The sequence below is a fragment of the Nerophis ophidion genome, linkage group LG24, assembly GCF_033978795.1.
Source record: "Nerophis ophidion isolate RoL-2023_Sa linkage group LG24, RoL_Noph_v1.0, whole genome shotgun sequence".
NCBI classification, from domain to species: domain Eukaryota; kingdom Metazoa; phylum Chordata; class Actinopteri; order Syngnathiformes; family Syngnathidae; genus Nerophis; species Nerophis ophidion.
The window spans coordinates 31,952,719-31,980,056 of record NC_084634.1 but is presented as its reverse complement, the minus strand read 5'-3'; the positions used below and the strand labels follow the sequence as shown (position 1 = coordinate 31,980,056).

The 27,338-nt window shown below is 39.7% G+C and overlaps 1 protein-coding gene across 3 annotated transcripts in view; it reads left to right on the top strand.

Annotated features, from left to right (window-relative positions):
* The window catches only part of LOC133542187 (pleckstrin homology domain-containing family G member 1), a 180,404-nt gene that overhangs the window by 34,897 nt on the left and 118,169 nt on the right, over positions 1-27,338 (top strand). The window contains exon 1 of one of the 3 annotated variants that reach the window (XM_061886078.1): positions 116-412. The exons of the other annotated variants lie outside the window; for them this stretch is intronic. Coding sequence (XP_061742062.1) covers positions 403-412 — 10 coding nt within the window. The 5' untranslated portion in view covers positions 116-402. Of the gene's footprint in view, positions 1-115; positions 413-27,338 lie in introns of those variants that run through there. 3 annotated transcript variants of the gene reach the window in all.

Sequence of the window (27,338 nt, the reverse complement as noted above, 5' to 3'; positions counted from 1 at the left end):
GGGTTAAGGCGGCCCTTTATTAACGGAGAACTCCCAGCTCCTTGTAATTTGCTGTTAGGGAGCGGACGAAGGGAGGAGTCACGGGGAGGGGAGTTACCCAGCAGGGAGGGAGCAGAGGCCATTCATGCACTGGCATTCAGAGCTACTCTCTCGGACACTTTTAGACACACTCATGCGTGCGGTGGATGTGTTGCTACAGCAGGGCAGGATGAAGAGCGGAGCGCCGGGATCCCCCGTGCAAACTTCACTGAGCCCAAAGAACACAGTAGCCAGCCGGCGCTGAGTGCGTTTCCAGGAGTGGATTCACTATGAGAATATTGCACTTCTAAGGGAAGCTGTTGCTGGGATTACTTATTGGAATACCCAGATACCTTCGAACCAATCCGTTCTTGTGACGCCACAATGCCAACTGGTAAGCACTTTGAAAAGGCAGATGTTTCTTTGATGGTGACAAGAAGAAGAAGTGCATTGCAAAAACTGAAATCTAAGTAAGATGAGATATCTCAAATAAGGGGGATTTTTGCTTATTTTCTGTCTGATAAGATAATTCTTCTAGCTCAGGGGTAGGGAACCTATGGCTCCCGAGCCAGATTTGGCTCTTTTGATGACTGCATCTGTCTCTCGGATAAATCTGAGCTGACATTGCTTAACATGATAAGTAATGAATAATTCCACTTGTAATAAGTGTTAAAAATAACGTTCAAAACATAAAACATTCTCATGCATTTTTAGTCCATCCATCCTGTTCAAGAAGGTGCGTTAAGAAGTTATTTATTTATCATTGGTTAGTGTGGGGCTTGTCCTCCTGGGGGTTCTTCAGACCACCAAGCACCGACATGAGAGCCTGTTTCAGGGTTACACTATTGTTTTATTTTTCAATAAGTCTCTCAGTTGCTTTCCAGCAATTGTAATGTTCTCTTTGGTTCTCGCTCGGGCTCTGGCTCCAGCCCCAACCCTGTCCCTCCTCCTGTCTGCTGCTTATAACAGAGCGACAGGTGATTAGATAACAAGGCTCAAGTGGGCCATCTACGCAGCTCTCGCTGATTTCGAGGCCGGTCCTGGCACACCCCAGTTTGCTGCAGGCCCGCGGGCCACGCCCCCTCCACATTTAGCTTCAGAATAACAATGTTATTACAAAGAATAAGAGACCTATTATACTCTACAAATGTTGGTCTTACTTAAAAATGTTTGTGTTTAGTTGTGTTCAGTGTTAAAAAAAATATTATATGGCTCTTACGGAAATACATTTTAAAGTATTTGGCTTTTTGGCTCTCTCAGCCAAAAAGGTTCCCGACCCCTGTTCTGGCTACTTGTTTTAAGGGTTTTAGTACTGAATTATCTCAGTAAGACAGGGCTCCGGAGCCGCATGCGGCTCTTTGATCTCTCTGATGTGGCTCAGCTGCTAAATTGCCGACCCCAACGACTATTCCGTGAGGTTTCCGGATTTTAGTGCCTCTCTCAGAATTCACCCAGGATGACATTCTCTAATTTTCACCTGGACTACAATACTGAGGGTGTGCAGTAACGGCAAGGTCTTTAACCTCCTCTACATGTCGTCGCACCCGCCTTTACATCACGCGATCTGCGTGTCGACTGGTCATTTTATGTTCAGCCTCTGTTAACACACGAAAGCGACTGCAACGCATATTTAGTCAACAGCCATACAGGTTACACTGAGGGTTGTAATATAAACAAATTTAACACTCTTACTAATATGCGCCACACTGTGAACCCACACCAAACAAGAATGATAAGCCTCCGCTTGGGATGGTTTCCTGCTGGCTCTGCTGTGGACGGGACTCTCGCTGCTGTGTTGGATCCGCTTTGGACTGGACTCTCGCGGCTGTGTTGGATCCACTATGGACTGAACTTTTCACAGTATCATGTTAGACACGCTCGACATCCATTGCTTTCGGTCCTCTCCAAGGTTCTCATAGTCATCATTGTCACCGACGTCCCACTGGGTCATCATTGTCACCGACGTCCCACTGGGTGTGAGTTTTCTTTGCCCTTATGTGGGCCTACCGAGGATGTCGTAGTGGTTTGTGTTGTGGTTTGTGCAGCCCTTTGAGACACTAGTGATTTAGGGCTATATAAATGAACATTGATTGATTGATTGACAAACACATTTTGGGAGAACATCGGCACTGTAACACAACATAAACACAGAAGAACAAATACCCAGAATTCCATGCATCCCTACTCTTCCGGGCTATATTAGCACAAAACCCCGCCCCCTCCAACCTCGCCCACCTCAACCGACGCACAGAGGGTGTGGGGGGATTTGGTGCTAGCGGGGTGTATAATGTAGCCCATAGGAGTGGGATGCATGGGATTCTGGGTATCTGTTCTTTTGTGTTTATGTTGTGTTGCAGTGCCGATGTTCTCCCAAAATGTGTTTGTCATTCTTGTTTGGTGTGGGTTCACAGTGTGGCGCATATTAGTAAGAGTGTTAAAGTTGTTTATATCACAACCCTCAGTGTGACATGTATGGCTGTTGAACAAATATGCTTGAAATCGTTTGCGTGTGTCAGCAGAAGCCTCGTACGACATGTGCGAGGCTAGCAAGCTGTTTGGATGTGTTCTAGAGGGCGTCAAAGTCAGCACCCTCATAGGTCGCCCTTATTTTTGTTAATCGAGGGAAGTTCTGCCAACTTTCGCAAGAATGGTTGATCTGACATTCGGTACTCTCTCGGAATGTTCGGGAGGGTTGGCAAGTGTGATTCATAAAAAAACTGGCGGGCCCCACTATTATTAAATTTTCATATTAAGGTGCAGGCTGTGTGTCTGAGACCCCTGGTTTATACATAGCACACAGTAAAAAAAAAAAAAACTATGAATGCAGTGTTATTTCATTTTAAATTTCAAGAGTTCTGTGGCTCCCGTTGTTTTCTTTATTTTGTGAAACGGGTCAAAATGGCTCTTTCAGTGGTAAAAGTTGCTGACCCCTGCAGTAAGATATTACAGCGTGTTGCTGAGATTTGATGACCTATATCAGGGGTCGGCAACCCAGAATGTGAGCCATATTGGACCAAAAATACAAAAACAAATATGTCTGGAGTCACAAAAAAATACATGGATCAAATATAGCTGCAAATGAATCCTAATGATGCGATATGTACATATAGCTAGCCTAAATGGCATTTTAGCATCAATTAGCTTGCAGTCATGCAGTGACCAAATATGTCTGATTAGCACTCCACACAAGTCGATAACATCAACAAAACTCACCTTTTTGCATTCACGCACAACGTTAAAAGTTTGGTGGACAAAATGAGACAGAAAAAGAAGTGGAATAAAACACAAAGTCAGAGAAAGTTGTACATGTAAACAAACTATGGTGAGTTCAAGGACCGCCAAAATTAGTAGGACAAAACGGCGCTCGCCAAATACTCGAATCAGTGAAGCATGTTTAATACAAACAGTGTGCTTTATAACAATTAGTGAGGTTTGTGTCATGTTTGTCCTCCTGCAGAAACCATATTGAAACATTTTTTTTCTCCCCCCCCCATTCTTTTCCATTTTCATACATTTTTTTAAAATCTCCGGAGAGCCACTAGGGCGGCGCTAAAGAGCCGCATAGCTGCGGGTTGCCGACCCCCAACCTATATTGAGTAAAACATGCTTGAAACTAGAATATCGACTGTTGCAAAGCTGTGTCATTAACACTCAAAAGTATAAAACTGCTTTTTTAAAGTAATAATTTCTTACTTCCAGCGTGAAAAAAGAATTCATGAGTCCGAGCGCATATCATTATGTCAAGATTGGAAATTTGAAAAGTTGAACATATTACTCTTCATCTACGGTCAATAAGGTGGCCACTATGTTTGACAGATCAACTTAATGTGTGTTATATTTCCATGACAGCATTTTTGTTGTAAATTGTGAGGTGTGTTTGTTAAAATCAAGGTGGTTTTTACAAATGATGACAGATGTGAACAAGAGCATGTATTGTGTTTGTGTGATGATCTATATGAGGTGTGGCAGTATTATATATTAAGTATACAGTATGTGACCATGACTTTTCTTAATTTGATTACATGACATTGTAAGATTTTGGTGTCATAATTTTATTGCATCATTTTTGTATCCCTTTAATCTAGGTAGCCAGGGACTGCAGATGGAATTGAGCTATTTAGCTATAATCTGGCACAGAACATATCTGTCTTTGAGCTTAATGTTTATGTGCATTGTCCCTTTAAATAATGACTAAACTAGCATTTACTTCATTTAAGAATATTTTTCAAAATACTGAGCAAAAAGGTCTCTTTTTTTTCTACCAAGAAAAGTGCAGTTGTTATTAGTGAGAATATACTTATTTTAAGGTATGTTTGGGTTCATTCAGGTTTGCTAATTTTACTTGTTTTGGAAAGTCTTGACTATGTCGCTTATCTGGCATTGTGGCTATGCGGTTGCGTTCTCTCGTTGATGCAGGCGGAATGGACACAGCGGGAAGGTAAGAAATGATGATTTATTTATATTACAAAACGGACTAGGAACAGAAAACACTTGCACAAAGGCACTAGAGACAAAACCAACAGAACTAGCGTGGGAGCTAGAAATAACTGAAAGCGCTAGCATGTGAGCTAGGTAAAAAAAACACAGGAGTAGCGTGGAAGCTAACGAATACAAAGTCTTTAAAAGGTCTCTTTTTTTTCTGCCAAGAAAGGGCACTTGTTATTTGTGAGAATATACTTATTTTAAGTTACTTTTGGGTTCATTCAGGTTTGCTAATTTTACTTGTTTTGGAAAGTCTTGACTGTGTCGCTTATCTGGCATTGTGGCTATGCGGTTGCGTTCTCTCGTTGATGCAGGCGGAATGGACACAGCGGGAAGGTAAGAAATGATGATTTATTTATATTACAAAACGGACTAGGAACAGAAAACACTTGCACAAAGGCACTAGAGACAAAACCAACAGAACTAGCGTGGGAGCTAGAAATAACTGAAAGCGCTAGCATGTGAGCTAGGTAAAAAAAACACAGGAGTAGCGTGGAAGCTAACGAATACAAAGTCTTTAAAAGGTCTCTTTTTTTTCTACCAAGAAAGGGCACTTGTTATTTGTGAGAATATACTTATTTCAAGGTACTTTTGGGTTCATTCAGGTTTGCTAATTTTACTTGTTTTGGAAAGTCTTGACTGTGACGCTTATCTGGCATTGTGGCTATGCGGTTGCGTTCTCTCGTTGATGCAGGCGGAATGGACACAGTGGGAAGGTAAGAAATGATGATATATTTATATTACAAAACAGACTAGGAACAGAAAACACTTGCACACAGGCACTAGAGACAAAACCAACAGAACTAGCGTGGAAGCTAGAAATAACTGAAAGTGCTAGCATGTGAGCTAGGTAAACAAACACAGGAATAACGTGGAAGCTAACGAATACAAAGTCTTTAAAAGGTCTCTTTTTTTCTACCAAGAAAAGGGCACTTGTTATTTGAGAATATACTTATTTTAAGGTACTTTTGGGTTCATTCAGGTTTGCTGATTTTACTTGTTTTGGAAAGTCTTGACTGTGTCGCTTATCTGGCATTGTGGCTATGCGGTTGCTTTCTCTCGTTGATGCAGGCGGAATGGACACAGCGGGAAGGTAAGAAATGATGATTTATGTATATTACAAAACAGACTAGGAACAGAAAACACTTGCACAAAGGCACTAGAGACAAAACCAACAGAACTAGCGTGGGAGCTAGAAATAACTGAAAGCGCTAGCATGTGAGCCAGGTAAACAAACACAGGAATAGCGTGGAAGCTAACGGATACAAAGTCTTTAAAAGGTCTCTTTTTTTTCTACCAAGAAAAGGGCACTTGTTATTTGTGAGAATATACTTATTTTAAGGTACTTTTGGGTTCATTCAGGTTTGCTAATTTTACTTGTTTTGGAAAGTCTTGACTGTGTCGCTTATCTGGCATTGTGGATATGCGGTTGCTTTCTCTCGTTGATGCAGGCGGAATGGACACAGCGGGGAGGTAAGAAATGATGATTTATGTATATTACAAAACAGACTAGGAACAGAAAACACTTGCACAAAGGCACTAGAGACAAAACCAACAGAACTAGCGAGGAAGCTAGAAATAACTGAAAGCGCTAGCATGTGAGCTAGGTGAACAAACACAGGAATAACGTGGAAGCTAACGAATACAAAGTCTTTAAAAGGTCTCTTTTTTTCTACCAAGAAAAGGGCACTTGTTATTTGTGAGAATATACTTATTTTAAGGCAATTTTTGGGTTCATTAAGGTTTGCTAATTTTACTTGTTTTGGAAAGTCTTGACTGTGACGCTTATCTGGCATTGTGGCTATGCGGTTGCGTTCTCTCGTTGATACAGGCGGAATGGACACAGCGGGAAGGTAAGAAATGATGATTTATGTATATTACAAAACAGACTAGGAACAGAAAACACTTGCACAAAGGCACTAGAGACAAAACCAACAGAACTAACGTGGGAGCTAGAAATAACTGAAAGCGCTAGCATGTGAGCTAGGTAAAAAAACACAGGAGTAGCGTGGAAGCTAACAAATACAAAGTCTTTAAAAGGTCTCTTTTTTTCCTACCAAGAAAAGGGCACTTGTTATTTGTGAGAATATACTTATTTTAAGGTACTTTTGGGTTCATTCAGGTTTGCTAATTTTACTTGTTTTGGAAAGTCTTGACTGTGTCGCTTATCTGGCATTGTGGCTATGCGGTTGCGTTCACTCTTTGATGCAGGCGGAATGGATACAGCGGGAAGGTAAGAAATTATGATTTATTTATATTACAAAACGGACTAGGAACAGAAAACACTTGCACAAAGGCACTAGAGACAAAACCAACAGAACTAGCGTGGGAGCTAGAAATAACTGAAAGCGCTAGCATGTGAGCCAGGTAAACAAACACAGGAATAGCGTGGAAGCTAATGAATACAAAGTCTTTAAAAGTTCTCTTTTTTTCTACCAAGAAAACGGCACTTGTTATTTGTGAGAATATACTTATTTTAAGGTACTTTTGGGTTCATTCAGGTTTGCTAATTTTACTTGTTTTGGAAAGTCTTGACTGTGACGCTTATCTGGCATTGTGGCTATGCGGTTGCGTTCTCTCGTTGATACAGGCGGAATGGACACAGCGGGGAGGTAAGAAATGATGATTTATGTATATTACAAAACAGACTAGGAGCAGAGAAACACTTGCACAAAGGCACTAGAGACAAAACCAACAGAACTAGCGTGGGAGCTAGAAATAACTGAAAGCGCTACCATGTGAGCCAGGTAAACAAACACAGGAATAGCGTGGAAGCTAACGGATACAAAGTCTTTACCACAAGCGGGGATGGCGACGTCACCAATTGCATTGTACAGCAAATTAGACTGCGAGGACGAATGACAAAAAAGGGCAGGCTTAACCTTCCTCTTGTGTTAGCTTTCTGTTACCATCTCTTATGTTAACGGGTCGGTTTTGACCCATGTTTTAAATCAGCTGTAAAATACACTAAAAACAATTACCTATCATCCAATTTGTTTCTCATCTCTTGGTTACCTTGTTAGGCTTCCTTATCCTTGAAAATATTGGTTTTAATATTTTTGGTTTGGGCCATTGGGCCTTATTTTGTCAGTATACCCCTCGATTTCAATTTTTAAAAATGGTAAAACGAACCTCAAGAGAATCATATAAATAAAAAAAGGTTGTTGTGTTACCTAACTATTACTAAGGGGTATTAGAACACATCTCTTAAATAAATGTGTTTTGTTTATTTTTTCATTTTAAGAATTTTAACTACAGTAACATCTATGGTGTTACGGGTCAATTTCGACCCATATATATTTACTTCAAGAAAAAGGCTAAAAAGTATTTTCTTCAGCAACAGAAATCCAACATCAAACAAACAACAACCAACAACCAATCAAGCAAATGAAACCAAGAGAAATAGATTACTAGTTCCAAAACTAATAAAAAAACAAAATCAGAGTGGCAAAAAGTGACACTTTTAGTGTCCGTCTTTTGTTTGTTTTTGTACAGGATAACAAGGTAAAATGAGAATCCACTAGAGCTCACATGATTGGGAGAGGAGCTGGCTGTCAGTGTGTTCAGTTTTGGCTCTTATCATTGCTTTATCATCTTATTTTTATAACCGGGTCGAAACCGACCCTAACAACACCAAGGGCATAATTTCTACCAGAGCATTTTATAATTTAGTGAAAAAAATTAAAATGTTTTATTTTGTTGACAAAGAGGTTCCTGACAAAGTCAAAAAGCTTTGATGCAAAAAAATAAATGTATGTGGTTTTTTTATGCATTTAAAAACTAAAACGGGTCGGTGCCGACCCTAACACAAGACGAAGGTTAAATAGGGACAGAAATTAGGAGGCAGGTGCGCGTAAAAAACACAAAGGCAGGTGACACTAATACATAACTATGACAACAGAACAAAACAGGAAGTGCCACCAGGAATTAAGGAAGACAAAATAACTGAACAAAACCAGAATATGCCATGATCCAAGTAGCGGATCATGACATTGACAAGCCAAATTTTCTTGTTCTATTGGCAGATAATTTTGCTTAATTCACATAAAATACCCCTAATTTTTGTTTTTTTGTTTTTGAACATTGACTTTTTGCAGTGTGACTCCCACACAACTTTACCGCACCTCGTTACTAGTCTCTGATGGTTGGCCTTGTTGCTCTTTTGCCGTGTTGTCGGTGTGACATTCAGTCCTCAGCTGACAGCTGTGTGTGAAGTGTCTCTGCAGCGTTGTATGAACAGTGTCCTCGGCTTGTTTTCTCACCCCCCCATCACCGCTGTTGAAAGAAGCATGTTTGCTTTCTCGCAGGCATCGCCCGGTTTTTGATGCTCTGTTGCTTGGCCTCGGTTGTACTCGAATACTGATTACAGTTCTGCGGCAGTACTCGCCAGCTTCAAAAATAGTACCTGCAAGAACGGCGCTTTACTATTTGTGATGGGATTTCTTAAGGAGTCGTTCACAAGACTGTTTCGTTGTTGTGTGAATGTTCCAAAGCATTCACAAATATGGTTTTCTTCACCAAAATTCATCTATTTACTCAACTTCTTTTTTCTCCAGATTTTGGCGCGCTCTACCTTCCACATGTTTCACCCAGTTCAAACCGTGAAATCAGGAATCGCAGGCTTTCCCTTAATAAATTCTCAAAATTCCCAGATTACCCAGAATTCCAGGTTTTCCAGGACATTTTTCCCCATTCAAAACGAATTGGCCATTTTTCCAACTTTCACCATTTTTGCATTTGTCAACCGATTCAAACCATTCCACCTTCAACACATTCCTGGAAATACACTCTACCCTTTTTCCAAGTAAAAAAAAAAATACCTGGATTTTTCCAGATTTGTTTGCACCGACTACTCTTCCCACATATTTCAACCCACTATGACCGTTTCCCCGTCAAAACATTCCTCTTAATCAGGAAAAAAATAAGTTGTTTTTTGAACTGGAAAAATTCCCGGTTTTCCCGAAATGCCAGGTATTCCGTAATACCATTTCTGAATTCAGCATTTTACTACTTCAACATTTCTCGACCGATTTGAAACATTTCAACACCAACCGTTTCAACTCATTAAGACCATTCAAGTTATTATTTTTTTTACCATTTTCAAAAAATTCCGGCATTTCCCGAAATTCCCAAATTTGGGGGAAATTCCCATTGAAATCAATTGGACATTCTTCAAAGTTCCACAATTCCCACATTTTTCATCTGATTCAGCCTGTTCAAGAATTGTGTGCTCTGTTTCAACAATTTAAAAAAAAAAAAAAAAGGATTTCCCATGATTCCTTTTTTTGTTAGATTTTTTTCCCCATTCAAAATGAATTGTCCATTTTTCAAACTTCCACAATTCCCACATTTTTTAACCAATTCAAACCATTCCACCTTCAACAAATTCAACTCATTCTGGGCATTCAAACTAACACTTTCCCAAGTTCTAAACCAAATTCCAGGTTTCCTGGAAATTAAAAGTCTTCAACATTCAAACTATTCTTACATTCATTCTACTGTTTGTCAGCATTTCAGTTCAATTTCAGCATTGCAGCATTCACACGAAATTCCTTCAGGACTGCCTTATCGAGTTATATTTATTTTTTGGATTTTTTTTTTTCAGAAGTTTTCTTTTAACAAACTAATAACTAGTAGATGTGGATCAGAATAATTCACATTTTCATCAATTTATACTCGGACTGCGAAAAAGAGCTGACCAAAAACAAGATTTTTGTAAAAAACAAACAAAAACCAGTGAAAATTTCTGTCATCGCATTTCCTTAAATCAACTTGATAAGACATCCTAAATTAAGATGTCTATATATAGGAATTATAAGGACTTTTTAGGTAGAAATTGGCATTTCATTCTGAAAACAAGCTCTGTTAAACATTCCATTCTTAAATCAAAAATCCTTGGAATGTTGCAGAATCTTTAAACACGATTTTCTACGTGGGAAAAAACAAAAATATATTATTTGAATAGATATGTTGTCAACATTTGTAAACTACACTAAACAAAAATAGAAAAAATGGCCCAAAATTGTTTGTTTGTTTTTTCGCATTAGATAAATCAAAATAGAATGAACGGAAGGTACACGGACTCTAAAAACAAAAGCTAAAATATTGCTTCCGATTCAATTTGTCATCACACAGATAAACACGCATTTTTGCGTTTTGGATAAACATAAATTGGATTTTTGTGTTTGTCTGGAAAAATACAAATCCATAAAAGGAAAACAGCACAAAATACAGTTTTATGGCAGTATTTTAATGAAAATCAACCCTTTTGTTTTCAAAACTGCCATATATAATGAAAATCGGAAAAACGGCCCTAATTTAGTTTTTTGATTCGCGTTTCAGAATTGGAAATAGAATGAATGGAAGGTACATGGACCATTGAGAATACTTTCCGGATGCAAAGTATGCTATATGAACAAAGCATCCTAGCTTTGTGTTGTGGGTCACAAAACATAACAATCAATATTACTCAATAATGAATGAAGCTTATCTTTAGAATGTTAATCTAAATAGCAGAAGGCCAAAAATCACCCTTTACTTTGTCATTTGAGTATGTTTACAGTCAAACTTCAATAAATGTTTTTTTTTTTTTTTTTTTTTTAACTCTTCTCCATTTGATATTGACTGTTCTTGGTGATTTGAAAGAACCTCATAAGCAGTAAACATCATTTTCTTTACATTCCTAAATAAATTTTGGCCTTTGTGTACAGACGTTTGCAGTATTCAGTTCAAATCATCCAGTAATTCAGAGTTGGGCAAATATTTTGACTCCGGGGGCCACATTGAGAGAAAAAAAATGTTTCGGAGGGGGGCAATATGTATGTGTGTATAAATGATATAGACCAGTGGTCCCCAACCTTTTTGTATCCGCGGACCGGTTAACGCTTAATAATTTGTTTTGTTTTTGTTTTTTTCTTTGTCATGAAAAAGGGACGTTTTTGTCATGAAAAAGGGACGTTTTTGTGGTTGGTGCACTAATTGTAAGTGTATATTTGTTTTTTATGTTGATTTAATAAAAAAATAAAACAATCCAAAATAATTTTTTTTTTTTTATTTTTTAAATAAAAATGAATAAAAAATTATTCTGCGGCCCGGTGGTTGGGGACCACTGATATAGACAGATTTAACTGTAAAAATCTGCTGTACAGTCAGTGTGTTTGGGTCCCATTTTTTTTTCAGGAACACTTATACCAAAAGTCACAATGTCCGATAGAATTCTAAAAACGTTATAACAGACCACTTCAAGAATGGAATGGAACTTTGTAGTATTTTACTGAATGGGACACTCAAAATTTAAATTAAAATAAAGAAAATGGGATTTGCAATATGAACTTTGAACAATAAAACACTGAATATTAACAACGTATGAACAATGCTCCTCTTTTACTTCTCGGACCAGCTCCTCCATATCTTTTACAACAAAAATGTAAAAAAAAAACAGCAAAATAAACACCCAAAATATGATATATTATCACTTTTATGGAGAATTTGTTGTTAAAATTAGCTTCTGCATCTGTTCCTGACACACGCGTTTCTCTGAAAACAAACCCCGCCTCCTCTGCTTTGTTCCTGGTCTGAGCTGCTGTGACAAAGATTACCGTAATAACTCCTAAAACACCCAAAAGCACAGATTTCGACCATTAAGTTCAAGACTTACGGTCATTTAAAAACGTCACTGCACATCATAATGGCGGCGACTGTTTCGATGTCAGAGGTCTTAAAACATTATGTACACTGCACAAAGTAAGTGTTCAAAAACAAGAAAGAAAAAATACAAAAATGAGGGGTATTTTATTGGAATTAAGCAAAATTATCTGTTTATAGAACAAGAACATTCGGCTGGTCAAGACTTTCCTAAGCAAGTAAAACTAGCTAACCTCAATGAACCCCCAAAAAAACCTTAAAATACGTATAGTCTCACTAATAACAAGCGCACCTTTCTTTGTAGAAAAAAAAGTGACCCTTTTGCTCAATATGATGAAAAGTATTCTTAAATGAAGTTAATGTTAGTGCCATAATATTGACATAATGATCTGATTTATTTTCATGCTTAAAGTAAGAAATTATTAGATAGATAGATAGATAGATAGATTCCCTCAGGAAGATAAAAAAATTCCACCAGCAGTGTACAGAACTGAGATTGAATTTAAAAAGTAAAACGTACATAATTGGGATATAAATGGAAACAAAATAGAAAAATATTACAATAAGAATAAAAATAAAAAGCAACCATGGGAATAAAAATATAACATAAATAAAACTCTTTCATCAACTTTTAATCAGAAGGGTTCAATCTCTCTTCTCTTGCTTATTTGAAGTTGAAACGACAAACGGCCTCAGAGGAGATAATGTTTGAAAAAAAAGCGACATTTTGTTAGCCAACTTTTGTATTGAAGGGGGAATTGCAAACTTCCTGTTGATTTTAGCTGGGGGGGGTGTCAGTGTATGAAATATAGGTCTAACTAAGACCTACATAGAGGATTTTGTTTCATGTTTCTACGACATTCCTCCTGGAAGTTACAGACAGTTTTGTCTGTGTTTTCATCCTAGGGGGCGCTAAAGTGCAATTTTGAGTTTTGGGGTTTGGTTTTTGATTAGATCGCAATTTTCGCCAGTCCTGATGTGTGTGTGTCAAATTTGGTGAGTTTTGAAGCATGTTAAGGGGGTCATATTACAGCTCAAATAGGTGGTGGTATAATAATAATAAGGGATAATAATAATAAAACGCTAGAAATTCAATAGGCTCCTCTGTCCCAAAGGGACATCGGTCCCTAATAAGAATAGAACAAGAGAAACTAGGTAGTAGTGACCATGTTATGAAAAAGTATTGCACTATTATTGTTTTTATTTATTTATTTTATTTATTATTATTTTTTTTTTTTATTACTTTGTTATTACTTTAAAAAAGTAGTTTTCTACTTGTGATTATTGATGAAACAGCTTTGCAACACTTGATATTCTAGTTCCAAGCATGTTTTACTCAATATAAGTCATCGAATCTCACCAACAAGCTGTAATATCTTACTGAGATCATTTAGTGAAGTGAAGTGAATTATATTTATATAGCACTTTTCTCTAGTGACTCAAAGCGCTTTTACGTGGTGAAACCCAATATCTAAGTTACATTTAAACCAGTGTGGGTGGCACTGGGAGCAGGTGGGTAAAGTGTCTTGCCCAAGGACACAACGGAAGTGACTAGGATGACGGAAGCGGGAATCGAACCTGCAACCCTCAAGTTGCTGGCACGGCCGCTCTACCAACCGAGCTATGCCGCATTTAGGACCAAAACCCTTAAAGGCCTACTGAAACCCGCTACTACTGACCACGCAGTCTGATAGTTTATATATCAATGATGAAATATTAACATTGCAACACATGACAATACAGCCTTTTTAGTTTACTAAATTGCAATTTTAAATTTCCTGCAAAGTGTCGTGTTGAAAACGTCGCGGTATGATGAGGTTTGACGTCTTGGGTTGTAGCGGACATTATTTTCCAGCCCGATCCAAGCTCTAAGTAGTCTGCTTTAATCGCATAATTACACAGTATTTTGGACATCTGTGTGGCTGAATCTTTTGCAATTTGTTCAATTAATAATGGAGAAGTCAAAGTAGAAAGATGGAGGTGGGAAGCTTTTAGCTTTTAGCCACACAAACACACGGTGATTCCTTGTTTAAAATTCCCTAAGGTGAAGCTTTACTATGGATCAGAGCGGTAAAGCGAACATGGATCCTGACCACATGTCAACCGGCAGTTTTCGGTGAGAGAATTGTGGTAATAAGTTTGCTCTTACCGGAGACATCAGCGGAGCGTCCAGCTGCGTGACTTCCCTCAGAGACACTGGCGTCAACACACGTACCCGTGGCCACACCCCTAAGACTTTCAGGTACTATTTAATCTCATTAAAATACTAACACAATAGGCAGATAAGGGATTTTCCAGAATTATCATACTAAATGTGTTGGTTTTCTGACATGGACTTGTTTCTTCAGTATTGTCCACACGTTTTAGTCAGGATTCTGGGTAGGCCCTTCTGAAACTATTATCCTAGCCTGGTTTAGCCATTCTTTTACCACTTAGACGTGTGTTTGGGGTCATTGTCCTGTTGGAACACCCAACTCTGCTCAAGACCTAACCTCCGGGCTGATGATTTTAGATTGTCCTGAAGAATTTCGAAGTAATCCTCTTTTTTCATTGTCCCATTTATTCTCTGTAAAACACCAGTTTTCATTGGCAGCAAAACAGGCCCAGATCATAATACTACAACCACCATGCTTGACGGTAGGTGTGATGATCCTGGAATTAGAGGCCTCACCTTTTCTCCTCCAAACATGTTGCTGGGTATTGTGGCCAAACAGCTACATTTTTGTTTCATCTGACCACAGAACTTTCTTCCAGAAGGTCTCATGTGGGCTCTACCGAGGATGTCGTTGTGGTTTGTGTTGTGGTTTGTGCAGCCCTTTGAGACACTAGTGATTTAGGGCTATATAAATAATCATTGATTGATTGATTGATAATAACATTCGGGACCCAGGATGGACCGCTCGCCTGTGTCGGTTGGGGACATCTCTACGATGCTGATCCGCCTCCGCTTGAGATGGTCTCCTGTGGACGGGACTCTCGCTGCTGTCTTGGATCCGCTTTGAACTGAACTCTCGCGGCTGTGTTGGAGCCACTATGGATTGAACTTTCACAGTATCATGTTAGACCCGCTCGACATCCATTGCTTTCGGTCCCCTAAAGGGGGGGGGGGGGGGTTGCCCACATCCTCTCCAAGGTTTCTCATAGTCAGCATTGTCACTGGCGTCCCACTGGATGTGAATTCTCCCTGCCCACTGGGTGTGAGTTTTCCTTGCCCTTTTGTGGGTTCTTCCGAGGATGTTGTAGTCGTAATGATTTGTGCAGTCCTTTGAGACATTTGTGATTTGGGGCTATATAAATAAACATTGATTGATGAATCGCTCCCATTGCAATCGCCTTTTTTCTTTTTTACTTTTTTTTCCAGTCCTTCACTCTAAATTTCCTCATCCACGAATCTTTCATCCTCGCTCAAATTAATGGGGAAATTGTCGCTTTCTCGGTCCGAATCGCTCTTGCTGCTGGTGGCAATGATTATAAACAATGTAAGTACGTGAGGAGCCCTACAACCCGTGACATCACGCGCACATCGTCTGCTACTTCCGGTAAAGGCAAGGCTTTTTTAATTAGCGACCAAAAGTTGCGAACTTTATCGCTGATGTTCTCTACTAAATCCTTTCAGCAAAAATATGGCGGTGATCAGGTATGACACATAGAATGGACCTGCTATCCCCGTTTGAATAAAAAAATCTCATTTCAGTAGGCCTTTAAATACAAGTGAAACACTAACACAAAATCTGCTTAGTGAAAAGAATGGTCTTATCAGACAGAAAATAAGCAAATTTTACCCTTATTTGAGATATTTCATCTTACTTAGATTTCAGCTTGAACTGAACTCTCGCGGCTGTGTTGGAGCCACTATGGATTGAACTTTCACAGTATCATATTAGACCCGCTCGACATCCATTGCTTTCGGTCCCCTAGAAGGGGGGGGGGGGTTGCCCACATCTGAGGTCCTCTCCAAGGTTTCTCCTAGTCAGCATTGTCACTGGCGTCCCACTGGATGTGAATTCTCCCTGCCCACTGGGTGTGAGTTTTCCTTGCCCTTTTGTGGGTTCTTCCGAGGATGTTGTAGTCGTAATGGTTTGTGTAGTCCTTTGAGACATTTGTGATTTGGGGCTATATAAATAAACATTGATTGATGATTGATTGATTGATGAATCAATCAATCAATTGATTTTTACTTTTTTTTCCAGTCCTTCACTCTAAATTTCCTCATCCACGAATCTTTCATCCTCGCTCAAATTAATGGGGAAATTGTCGCTTTCTTGGCCCGAATCGCTCTTGCTGCTGGTGGCAATGATTATAAACAACGTAAGTACGTGAGGAGCCCTACAACCCGTGACATCACGCGCACATCGTCTGCTACTTCCGGTAAAGGCAAGGCTTTTTTATTAGCAACCAAAAGTTGCGAACTTTATCGCCGATGTTCTCTACTAAATCCTTTCAGCAAAAATATGGCGGTGATCAGGTATGACACATAGAATGGACCTGCTATCCCCGTTTGAATAAAAAAATCTCATTTCAGTAGGCCTTTAAATACAAGTGAAACACTCTAACATAAAATCTGCTTAGTGAAAAGAATGGTCTTATCAGACAGAAAATAAGCAAATTTTACCCTTATTTGAGATATTTCATCTTACTTAGATTTCAGCTTGAACTGAACTCTCGCGGCTGTGTTGGAGCCACTATGGATTGAACTTTCACAGTATCATGTTAGACCCGCTCGACATCCATTGCTTTCGGTCCCCTAGAGAGGGGGGGTTGCCCACATCTGAGGTCCTCTCCAAGTTTTCTCATAGTCAGCATTGTCACTGGCGTCCCACTGGATGTGAATTCTCCCTGCCCACTGGGTGTGAGTTTTCCTTGCCCTTTTGTGGGTTCTTCCGAGGATGTTGTAGTCGTAATGATTTGTGTAGTCCTTTGAGACATTTGTGATTTGGGGCTATATAAATAAACATTGATTGATGATTGATTGATTGATGAATCAATCAATCAATTGATTTTTACTTTTTTTTCCAGTCCTTCACTCTAAATTTCCTCATCCACGAATCTTTCATCCTCGCTCAAATTAATGGGGAAATTGTCGCTTTCTTGGCCCGAATCGCTCTTGCTGCTGGTGGCAATGATTATAAACAATGTAAGTACGTGAGGAGCCCTACAACCCGTGACATCACGCGCACATCGTCTGCTACTTCCGGTAAAGGCAAGGCTTTTTTATTAGCAACCAAAAGTTGCGAACTTTATCGCCGATGTTCTCTACTAAATCCTTTCAGCAAAAATATGGCAATATCGCGAATGATCAGGTATGACACATAGAATGGACCTGCTATCCCCGTTTGAATAAAAAAATCTCATTTCAGTAGGCCTTTAAATACAAATGAAACACTCTAACATAAAATCTGCTTAGTGAAAAGAATGGTCTTATCGGACAGAAAATAAGCAAATTTTACCCTTATTTGAGATATTTCATCTTACTTAGATTTCAGTTTTTGCAGTGTAGAACGTTGATTGAAAATTGTACCGTGGGTGGTATTTTGCCCAGGTCTGCAGCAATCAGTAGTGCTGACAACAGTTCAACTCTATTGCTTGTGAAAGCCAATACATGGCAGCTTCCTTCCCACTGGGAGTGTTGGGATGCCATTCTGCAGCCTGTGACCCAAATTAGAGCCTTAAGGGCAGCCGTTTTAGAACGAGAGGGGGGGCTACAAATGGCAAAGCAAGAAAGGGGGGGGGGGTATAATTACTGTTTAGAGCAAACTCTTTGCTTCTGAGGTGACGGGGACAATAGAGGGCCTCTCCCACCCGTCCTCTGCAGAGACATCTGTGCCCCCCCACCCCACCCCACGTTTTTTCACCCCACCTTTTACTGCATGAGGGTCAAATTAATCGTCTTTAATCTCACGCTACTTTCTCTCGTCCCGAGTGCGAGTGGAGAAATGTCAGCTCGATGCCGAGAGTCAAACAGCAGAGGCATTTTCACTGGGCCCGAATCCAATCAGGTCAGAGAATGAGGCGAGGCGGGTGCGTGGAAGGGGTCGCACGGGTGGCTGCGGCCCCAAAAATAGTTTCCCCACAGGGGCGAGACGCCACACATTTCACCGTCATGTCAAAGTAGGGTACCGGTACCAAAATGTATTTTGACACTTTGCGATACTTTTCTAAATAAAGGGGACCACAAAAAAATGGCATTAGTGGCTTCATTATAACAAAAAATATTAGGGTACATTCAACATATGTTCCATCCATCCATCCATTTTCTACCGCTTATTCCCTTCGGGGTCGCGGGGGGCGCTGGCGCCTATCTCAGCTACAATCGGGCGGAAGGCGGGGTACACCCTGGACAAGTCGCCACCTCATCGCAGGGCCAACACAGATAGACAGACAACATTCACACTCACATTCACACACTAGGGCCAATTTAGTGTTGCCAATCAACCTATGTTTATTTATTATTTGTTTATTATTTGTTCATAGTATGTTTATTTTTGCAATTTAGTATTTAAATAAAAATATTTAACATGCTTGACAACTTGTCTTTTAGTTACAGTGGGGCAAAAAAGTATTTAGTCAGCCACCGATTGTGCAAGTTCTCCCACTTAAAATGACGACAGAGGTCTGTAATGTTCATCATAGGTACACTTCAACTGTGAGAGACAGAATGTGAAAAAAAAATCTAGGAATTTAAAAAAATGTATTTGTAAATTATGGTGGAAAATAAGTATTTGGTCAACCATTCAAAGCTCTCACTGATGGAAAGATGTTTTGGCTCAAAATCTCACGATACATGGCCCCATTCATTCTTTCCTTAACACGGATCAATCGTCCTGTCCCCTTAGCAGAAAAACAGCCCCAAAGCATGTTTCCACCCCCATGCTTCACAGTAGGTGTGGTGTTCTTGGGATGCAACTCAGTATTCTTCTTCCTCCAAACACGACGAGTTGAGTTTATACGAAAAAGTTCTATTTTGGTTTCATCTGACCACATGACATTCTAACAATCCTCTGCTGTATCATCCATGTGCTCTCTGGCAAACTTCAGACGGGCCTGGGCATGGAATGGCTTAAGCAGGGGGACACATCTGGAACTGCAGGATTTGATTCCCTGTCGGCGTAGTGTGTTACTGATGGTAATTTTTGTAACTTTGGTCCCAACTCTCTGCAGGTCATTCACCAGGTCCCCCCGTGTGGTTCTGGGATTTTTGCTCACCGTTCTCATTATCATTTTGACCCCACAGCTTCACAGTAGGTTTGGTGTTCTTGGGATGCAACTCAGTATTCTTCTTCCTCCAAACACGACGAGTTGAGTTTATACCAAAAAGTTCTATTTTGGTTTCATCTGACCACATGACATTCTCCCAATCCTCTGCTGTATCATCCATGTATCCATTTTGGTATCAACTCAAATTGTGACGCCGGTGAGCTATCGTATTTAAGCATGGTTAGCTATTCCTTGTCCTGCAGGCTGTTGAGATCCGCTTTTTGGATCCTCCACATATTATTGTTTATTGTTCCATTTTTATTTTCACTCTCCATCTGATCCTATTATTTCCTGTTTAAGTCGGTCACCATGGTTACTCATCAGTTCACCTGCTGCTCACGCCCCCGCACACCTGCTACAGATAATCACCGTCACTTTATAAGCCGTCCTCTTTTGTTTGTTCAGCCCGGGTTCATAATTTGCTTTCACGCAATGAGTTACGTCTGCACTCTTGTCATCGTATGTATATTCTCGCTAGCTTTTCACGCTAAACCCTTTTCTCATTCCAGCTCTCATGCTGTATGTTTTGTTTTGCTCTTTTATGTGCCTACGTGCCAGTTTAGTTCTCATATTTGTATGTCCTAGCTTTCTTGCTAGCGTCTTTGGTTTGCCTTTTTATTAGCACCAGTGTTTTGTTTCATAGATCATTTTCGTTAAATAAATTGTTTATATTCTTACCTTTGCTGTGTTCACTTGACGCATCCTCGAGGGAATCGAACCCGGCATCACAATGCCGAACAGGCGTAACACAGGCAGGATTCTTGTAAGAAACTTACTTTATTTGTCGCCACGGAGACGGGGATTACTTATTTAAAAGTAGCTATGACACTGCCGACTGCCGATTAGCCGCTAACTAGCTAGCCATGTCTTAAAGCAGGGGTCACCAACGCGGTGCCCGCGGGCACCAGGTAGCCCGTAAGGACCAGATGAGTCGCCCGCTGGCCTGTTCTAAAAATAGCTCAAAAAGCAGCACTTACCAGTGAGCTGCCTCTATTTTTAAAATTTTATTTATTTACTAGCAAGCTGGTCTCGCTTTGCTCGACATTTTTAATTCCAAGAGAGACAAAACTCAAATAGAATTTGAAAATCCAAGAAAATATTTTAAAGACTTGGTCTTCACTTGTTTACATAAATTCATTTATTTTTTTACTTTGCTTCTTATAACGTTCAGAAAGACAATTTTAGAGAAAAAATACAACCTTAAAAATGTTTTTTTTCAAACACATTTTAACCTTTTAAATTCCTTCCTCTTCTTTCCTGACAATTTAAATCAATGTTCAAGTAAATTTATTTTTTTTATTGTAAAGAATAATACATACATTTTCATTTAAATCTTTATTTTAGCTTCTGTTTTTTTGACGAAGAATATTTGTGAAATATTTCTTTAATTTTATTATGATTAAAACTCAAAAAAATTATTCTGGCAAATCTACAAAATCTGTAGAATCAAATTAAAATCTTATTTCAAAGTCTTTTGCACTTCTTTTAAAGTTTTTGTTCTGGAAAATCGAGAAGAAACAATGTTTTGTCTTTGTTGGAAATATAGCTTGGTCCAATTTGTTATATATTCTAACAAAGTGCAGATTGGATTTGAACCTATTTAAAACATGTCATCAAAAATCTAAAATTAATTTTAATCAGGAAAAATCACTAATGATGTTCCATAAATTATTTTTTTAATATTTTCAAAAAGATTCGACTTAGCTAGTTTTTCTCTTTTTTTTTCGGTTGAATTTTAAAGAGTCGAAATTGAAGATAAACTATGTTTCAAAATTTAATTTTCATTTTTTTCCTGTTTTCTCCTTTTCTAAACCGTTCAATTAAGTGTTTATTTTTATCATTAATTCTCTACAAAATAACCTTCCGTAAAAGGAAAAAAAATTTACGACGGAATGACAAATATAAATACCTATTTTTTTATGTATATATAGATTGATTTATATAAGGTAAATTGAGCAAATTGGCTATTTTTGGCAATTTATTTAAGTGTGTATCAAACTGGTAGCCTTTAGCATTAATCAGTACCCAAGAAGTAGATCTTGGTTTCAAAAAGGTTGGTGACCCCTGTCTTAAAGCATCTCTTCCTGAGGACGTTTGAGTGTTATAACTTCACCTTTATTGTCATTTGTTAGGCCAAAATGTGTCCGTTCTCCCTTTTCTGTCTACACACAGTGTCTGCTTCTAAGTACTCTGGGATCGTGTGCTGCCGAACATGCTCCTCTCCTCGTAAAACCAGCAATGTCGTGGCGACGACATGCCATCATGCCCGTTAAAAAAAATACAACAAAAAATATAGGGCGACCGGTACTTTTCAAACACAGTATAGTACCGTGTTTGATTCATTACAGTGGATGTCAGGTGGAGATCCACCCATGGCATTTGTTTAAATTGTGACGTCAGTGAGCTATTGTATCCTCCTATGGTGTGTAGTCAAGCATGTTTAACTATTCCTCGTCCTGCAGGGATGATACTTGTAAAAACTCCTTTGTGATTTAGAAGCAGCTAACACACTGGACATTAGCCGCTAACTAGTCTTAAAGCACCTCTTCCTGAGGGCGTTTCAGTGTTCTAACTTCACCTTTATCATTACTTTTTAGGCCAAAATGCATCCAGTCTCCCTTTTTCTGTCGACACTGCAAAAACTGAAATCTAAGTAAGATTAAATATCTCAAATAAGGGTGATATATGCTTATTTTCTGTCTTGACAAGATAATTCTTCTCACGAAGTCAGGGGTCACCAACCTTTTTGAAACCAAGAGCTACTTTTTGGGTACTGATTAATTCGAAGGGCTACTAGTTTGATACACACTTAAAAAATTGCCAGAAATAGCCAATTTGCTCAATTTACCTTTAGTAAATAACTAAATATATATACATATATATATATATATATATATATATATATATATATATATATATATATATATACATATATATCCCATCCATCCATCCATCCATTTTCTACCGCTTATTCCCTTTCGGGGTCGCGGGGGGCGCTGGCGCCTATCTCAGCTACAATCGGGCGGAAGGCGGGGTACACCCTGGACACGTCGCCACCTCATCGCAGGGCCAACACAGATAGACAGACAACATTCACACTCACATTCACACACTAGGGCCAATTTAGTGTTGCCAATCAACCTATCCCCAGGTGCATGTCTTTGGAAGTGGGAGGAAGCCGGAGTACCCGGAGGGAACCCACGCATTCACGGGGAGAACATGCAAACTCCACACAGAAAGATCCCGAGCCTGGATTTGAACCCAGGACTGCAGGACCTTCGTATTGTGAGGCAGACGCACTAATATACGTATATATATATATATATATATATAAATATATATATATATATATATATATATATATATATATATATATATATATATATATATATATATATATATATATATATATATATATTTATATATATACATATATATATATGTGTATATATATATATATATATATGTATATACATACATATATATATATGTGTATATATATATATATATATATGTATGTATATATATATATATTATATATATATTTTAAGCTGATATATAGATAATATATATACTATATATATAAATATATATAATATATGCGGGGGCAGCAGCCAAAGCGGTGCCGTCCATCGCTGCTTGCAGCTTTAATTTTTTCTTGTTTGTGAACACTGACTTTTTGCAATGTACCCACTATGGCTGCTTGTATGTACTCAGTGATTGGGCACTGCCGAACATGCTCCTCTCCTCTTAAAACCAGCAATGTCTTGACGTGACGACGACGCGCTGTCAAAAATATGGAGACCCGGTACTTTTCAAACAGTGTTTAGTACCCTTTTTGATTGATTAGCACCGCGATACTATACTAGTACCGGTATACCGTGCAACCCTACGTCAAGGCAAAACATGAAGCAGGATGAGAGTTTGCCATTGCACTTAATCAGCGGAAAAAAACACAAATTAGCAGTACAAACTGTGTGTTGACTTATGTGATTCCGTGAATAGCGCAGTTTAATCGCAGTATGGCGGCAAGATGCTTCAAATCTGCAGCTTCTTCCCCCAAAGTAATGGACTGTTCAGTCAGGTCTTTGTTGGCTCCATGAAAGCCCCGCCCACTCCAATCCTACCTCTAACCTCTTGCTCTTCAGGGCCCCTCCGCGGTCGCTGTGAAATCCAGAGTGACACTTTAAGGTTCTTAGCGTCACTTGAGATCAGGCCTGCATCTCTATTAAGGATTCCTGTGACATTAAATTCAGACTTTTTGGTAGCTTGACTGCTTCAGAGCCATGGATGCAGAACAAGATATCATCATTGGGGGGTCTGCTTCACTGATGAGACTATTTGGTGAACAGCGTTTTGTCCTACTAATTTTGGCGGTTCTTGAACTCACCATGGTGTGGAGTGTGACGCAACAGTTTGTTTACATGTAAAATCTTCCACTCCTTCTTCGTCACATTTTGTCCACCAAAAGTTTTATGCTGTGCGCCTGAGCTTTGTTGATGTTATTGACTTGTTGGAGGGCTAATCAGGCATATTTGGTCAGTGCATGACTGCAAGCTAATCGATGCTAACATGCTATTTAGGCTAGCTGTATGTACATATTGCATCATTATGCCTCGTTTGTAGCTATATTTGAGATCATTTAATATCCTTTACTTTGATCCTCTTTGTATATTATTAAGTTTTGCATGTCTCACGACACATTATCTGTATGTAATATTGACTGCATTTCAGATAGTTGCTTCACTGATGAGACTATTTGGTGAACAGCGTTTTGTCCTACTAATTTTGGCGGTTCCTGAACCCACCATAGTGTGGACTGTGACGCAACAGTTTGTTTACATGTAAAATCTTCCGCTCCTTCTGTGTCACATTTTGTCCACCAAAAGTTTTATGCTCTGCGGCTGAGCTTTGTTGATGTTATTGACTTGTTGGCGGGCTAATCAGGCATATTTGGTTTATGCATGACTGCAAGCTAATCGATGCTAACATGCTATTTAGGCTAGCCGTATGTACATATTGCATTATTATGCCTCGTTTGTAGCTATATTTGAGATCATTTAATATCCTTTACTTTGATCCTCTTTGTATATTATTAAGTTTTGCATGTCTCACGACACATTATCTGTATGTAATATTGACTGCATTTCAGATAGTTGCTTCACTGATGAGACTATTTGGTGAACAGCGTTTTGTCCTACTAATTTTGGCGGTTCTTGAACTCACCATAGTGTGGACTGTGACGCAACAGTTTGTTGACATTTAAAATCTTCCGCTCCTTCTTTGTCACATTTTGTCCACCAAAAGTTTTATGCTGTGCGCCTGAGCTTTGTTGATGTTATTGACTTGTGTGGAGGGCTAATCAGGCATATTTGGTCAGTGCATGACTGCAAGCTAATCGATGCTAACATGCTATTTAGGCTAGCTGTATGTACATATTGCATCATTATGCCTCGTTTGTAGCTATATTTGAGATCATTTAAAATCCTTTACTTTGATCCTCTTTGTATATAATTAAGTTTTGCATGTCTCATGACACATTATCTGTATGTAATATCGGCTGCATTTCAGATAGTTGTGTGTGTGCCATGTTGTTCCAGACCACAGCAAACATTACCTAGCTTGCCAGAGATTGCAATAAATCTATTAAAAGAAGACAGCCTGCCGTTTCCTTTAACATCGACACACACATCTATACTTTTGTCATGATCTGTGGTCCGTATCATGTTTTTGTTATGTTCTGTTAGTTTTAGACTCCATTAGTTTTGTGCACCCTTGTTTGTTTTAGTTACCATGGCGACTTATTAGTTTCACCTTCCTCTGGTGTCCGGGACACGCACTTGCTCTAATCTAGAGACCATTATTTAAGCCTGTCTTTGCCGGTCTTTGTTTCATGCGATACCATAGTTCATGCTGCTCGTTTTCATGTCCGATTCCAAGTTTATGCTAGTTGTTCGCTTCATGCCGTGTCCATGTAAGTGTTAGTTGTTTCATGCCACAGTAAGTCTGGTTTGTTCCATGCCATGGTCCATTTTAAGTGTTTAGCTTCTATGTTTCCTGCGTCATGTTTTTTTGTTTGTTAGCTTCTCGTGTGAACGGCGCGCTTTTCTGTTGTTTAGTTTCGGTCTTTGTAATACGTAGGATTAATTGAGAAAATAAATATGTTCCTACCTGCAAGTCTTGTCCGGAATAGTCTGATTGCATCCCGGGAGAACAAACCTCGCAGTAAGCTGCGACCCCGTGTTGTGACACCTTTGGCCATTAAAAGCCAGTAATTTCCAGGAGTTAGCTCACCTGTCTAATAATGCCTGTATTGATGTGTGTCTGTGTGAGTTTTACTAGAGACATGTGCTTTTGTAAGGGTTGCAAACATACAAATGAATGTGTCTCCGGTGTGGCAGACAGCCATCAGATGGTCTCCAGTGCAAACATGCCCATGGCCAAAAGGCTCCCCGAGGCTGATCCAAAAATTCACCCCAAAAAAGACCAAAAAGCACCGCACTAGACCCGAAAGTGTTTTTACGCTGTCCCCGAAGGGCCCAAACCAAAAGGCAAATAACACACGAAAACAAGAGGGAAACATCAAGAACACAAAAGGAGGATAAATAAGAGCTGCAATACAGTTGTCACCACAAAAAAACAACGACCTCCTCATTTCAATTTACAGACAGCTTAAGTCCATTTTAGACGTTTAGAAATAAATAGGCTAGGGTTTTTCATAACATCCTTTGTTCTATGTGTGAGTATTTTAACTCGATTAAGCCTTTTATAACACTCAACACAAAATCACAAAAGAACGTATGATTCCTGTTGATATCATATCTTCAGCTCTCGCTGGATCGGTTCGCAGCCGAGTGTGAAGCGACCGGAATGAGAATCAGCACCACCAAGTCCGAGTCCATGGTTCTCGCCCGGAAAAGGGTGGAATGCCATCTCCGGGTTGGGGAGGAGACCCTGCCCCAAGTGGAGGAGTTCAAGTACCTAGGAGTCTTGTTCACGAGTGAGGGAAGAGTGGATCGTGAGATCGACAGGCGGATCGGTGCGGCGTCTTCAGTAATGCGGACGTTGTACCGATCCGTTGTGGTGAAGAAGGAGCTGAGCCGGAAGGCAAAGCTCTCAATTTACCGGTCGATCTACGTTCCCATCCTCACCTATGGTCATGAGCTTTGGGTCATGACCGAAAGGATAAGATCACGGGTACAAGCGGCCGAAATGAGTTTCCTCCGCCGTGTGGCGGGGCTCTCCCTTAGAGATAGGGTGAGAAGCTCTGCCATCCGGGAGGAACTCAAAGTAAAGCCGCTGCTCCTTCACATCGAGAGGAGCCAGATGAGGTGGTTCGGGCATCTGGTTAGGATGCCACCCGAACGCCTCCCTAGGGAGGTGTTTAGGGCACGTCCAACCGGTAGGAGGCCACGGGGAAGACCCAGGACACGTTGGGAAGACTATGTCTCCCGGCTGGCCTGGGAACGCCTCGGGATCCCCCGGGAAGAGCTAGACGAAGTGGCTGGGGAGAGGGAAGTCTGGGTTTCCCTGCTTAGGCTGTTGCCCCCGCGACCCGACCTCGGGTAAGCGGAAGATGGATGGATCATATCGAATCAATATCTGAATCTGCCAATACTCGAGGATCCAATATAGGACATAGTTCAGAAATGGAATGTGTCGTATCAGTTCACCCCTAGTTCAAACTGACTTGTTTTGGGGTTTTTTTCAGCTTTTATGACAGTGAAATGTGACGATATCGCTTCAAAATTGGCTGTGCCATTAAAAATGAGTTATGATAGTCACAGTTTGACCCCGAGACAGACAAGTTCTACTTACACAAATCCCCAGGGGATCTGAGTCAGGTCAAAGTCTCAGTAGCGTAATGCATGGTTTGACTTCAAAGGTTCTACTGTGTTACTCTCTTCTCATTTTGAGCCTTGTTTTAACTTGATTTTATA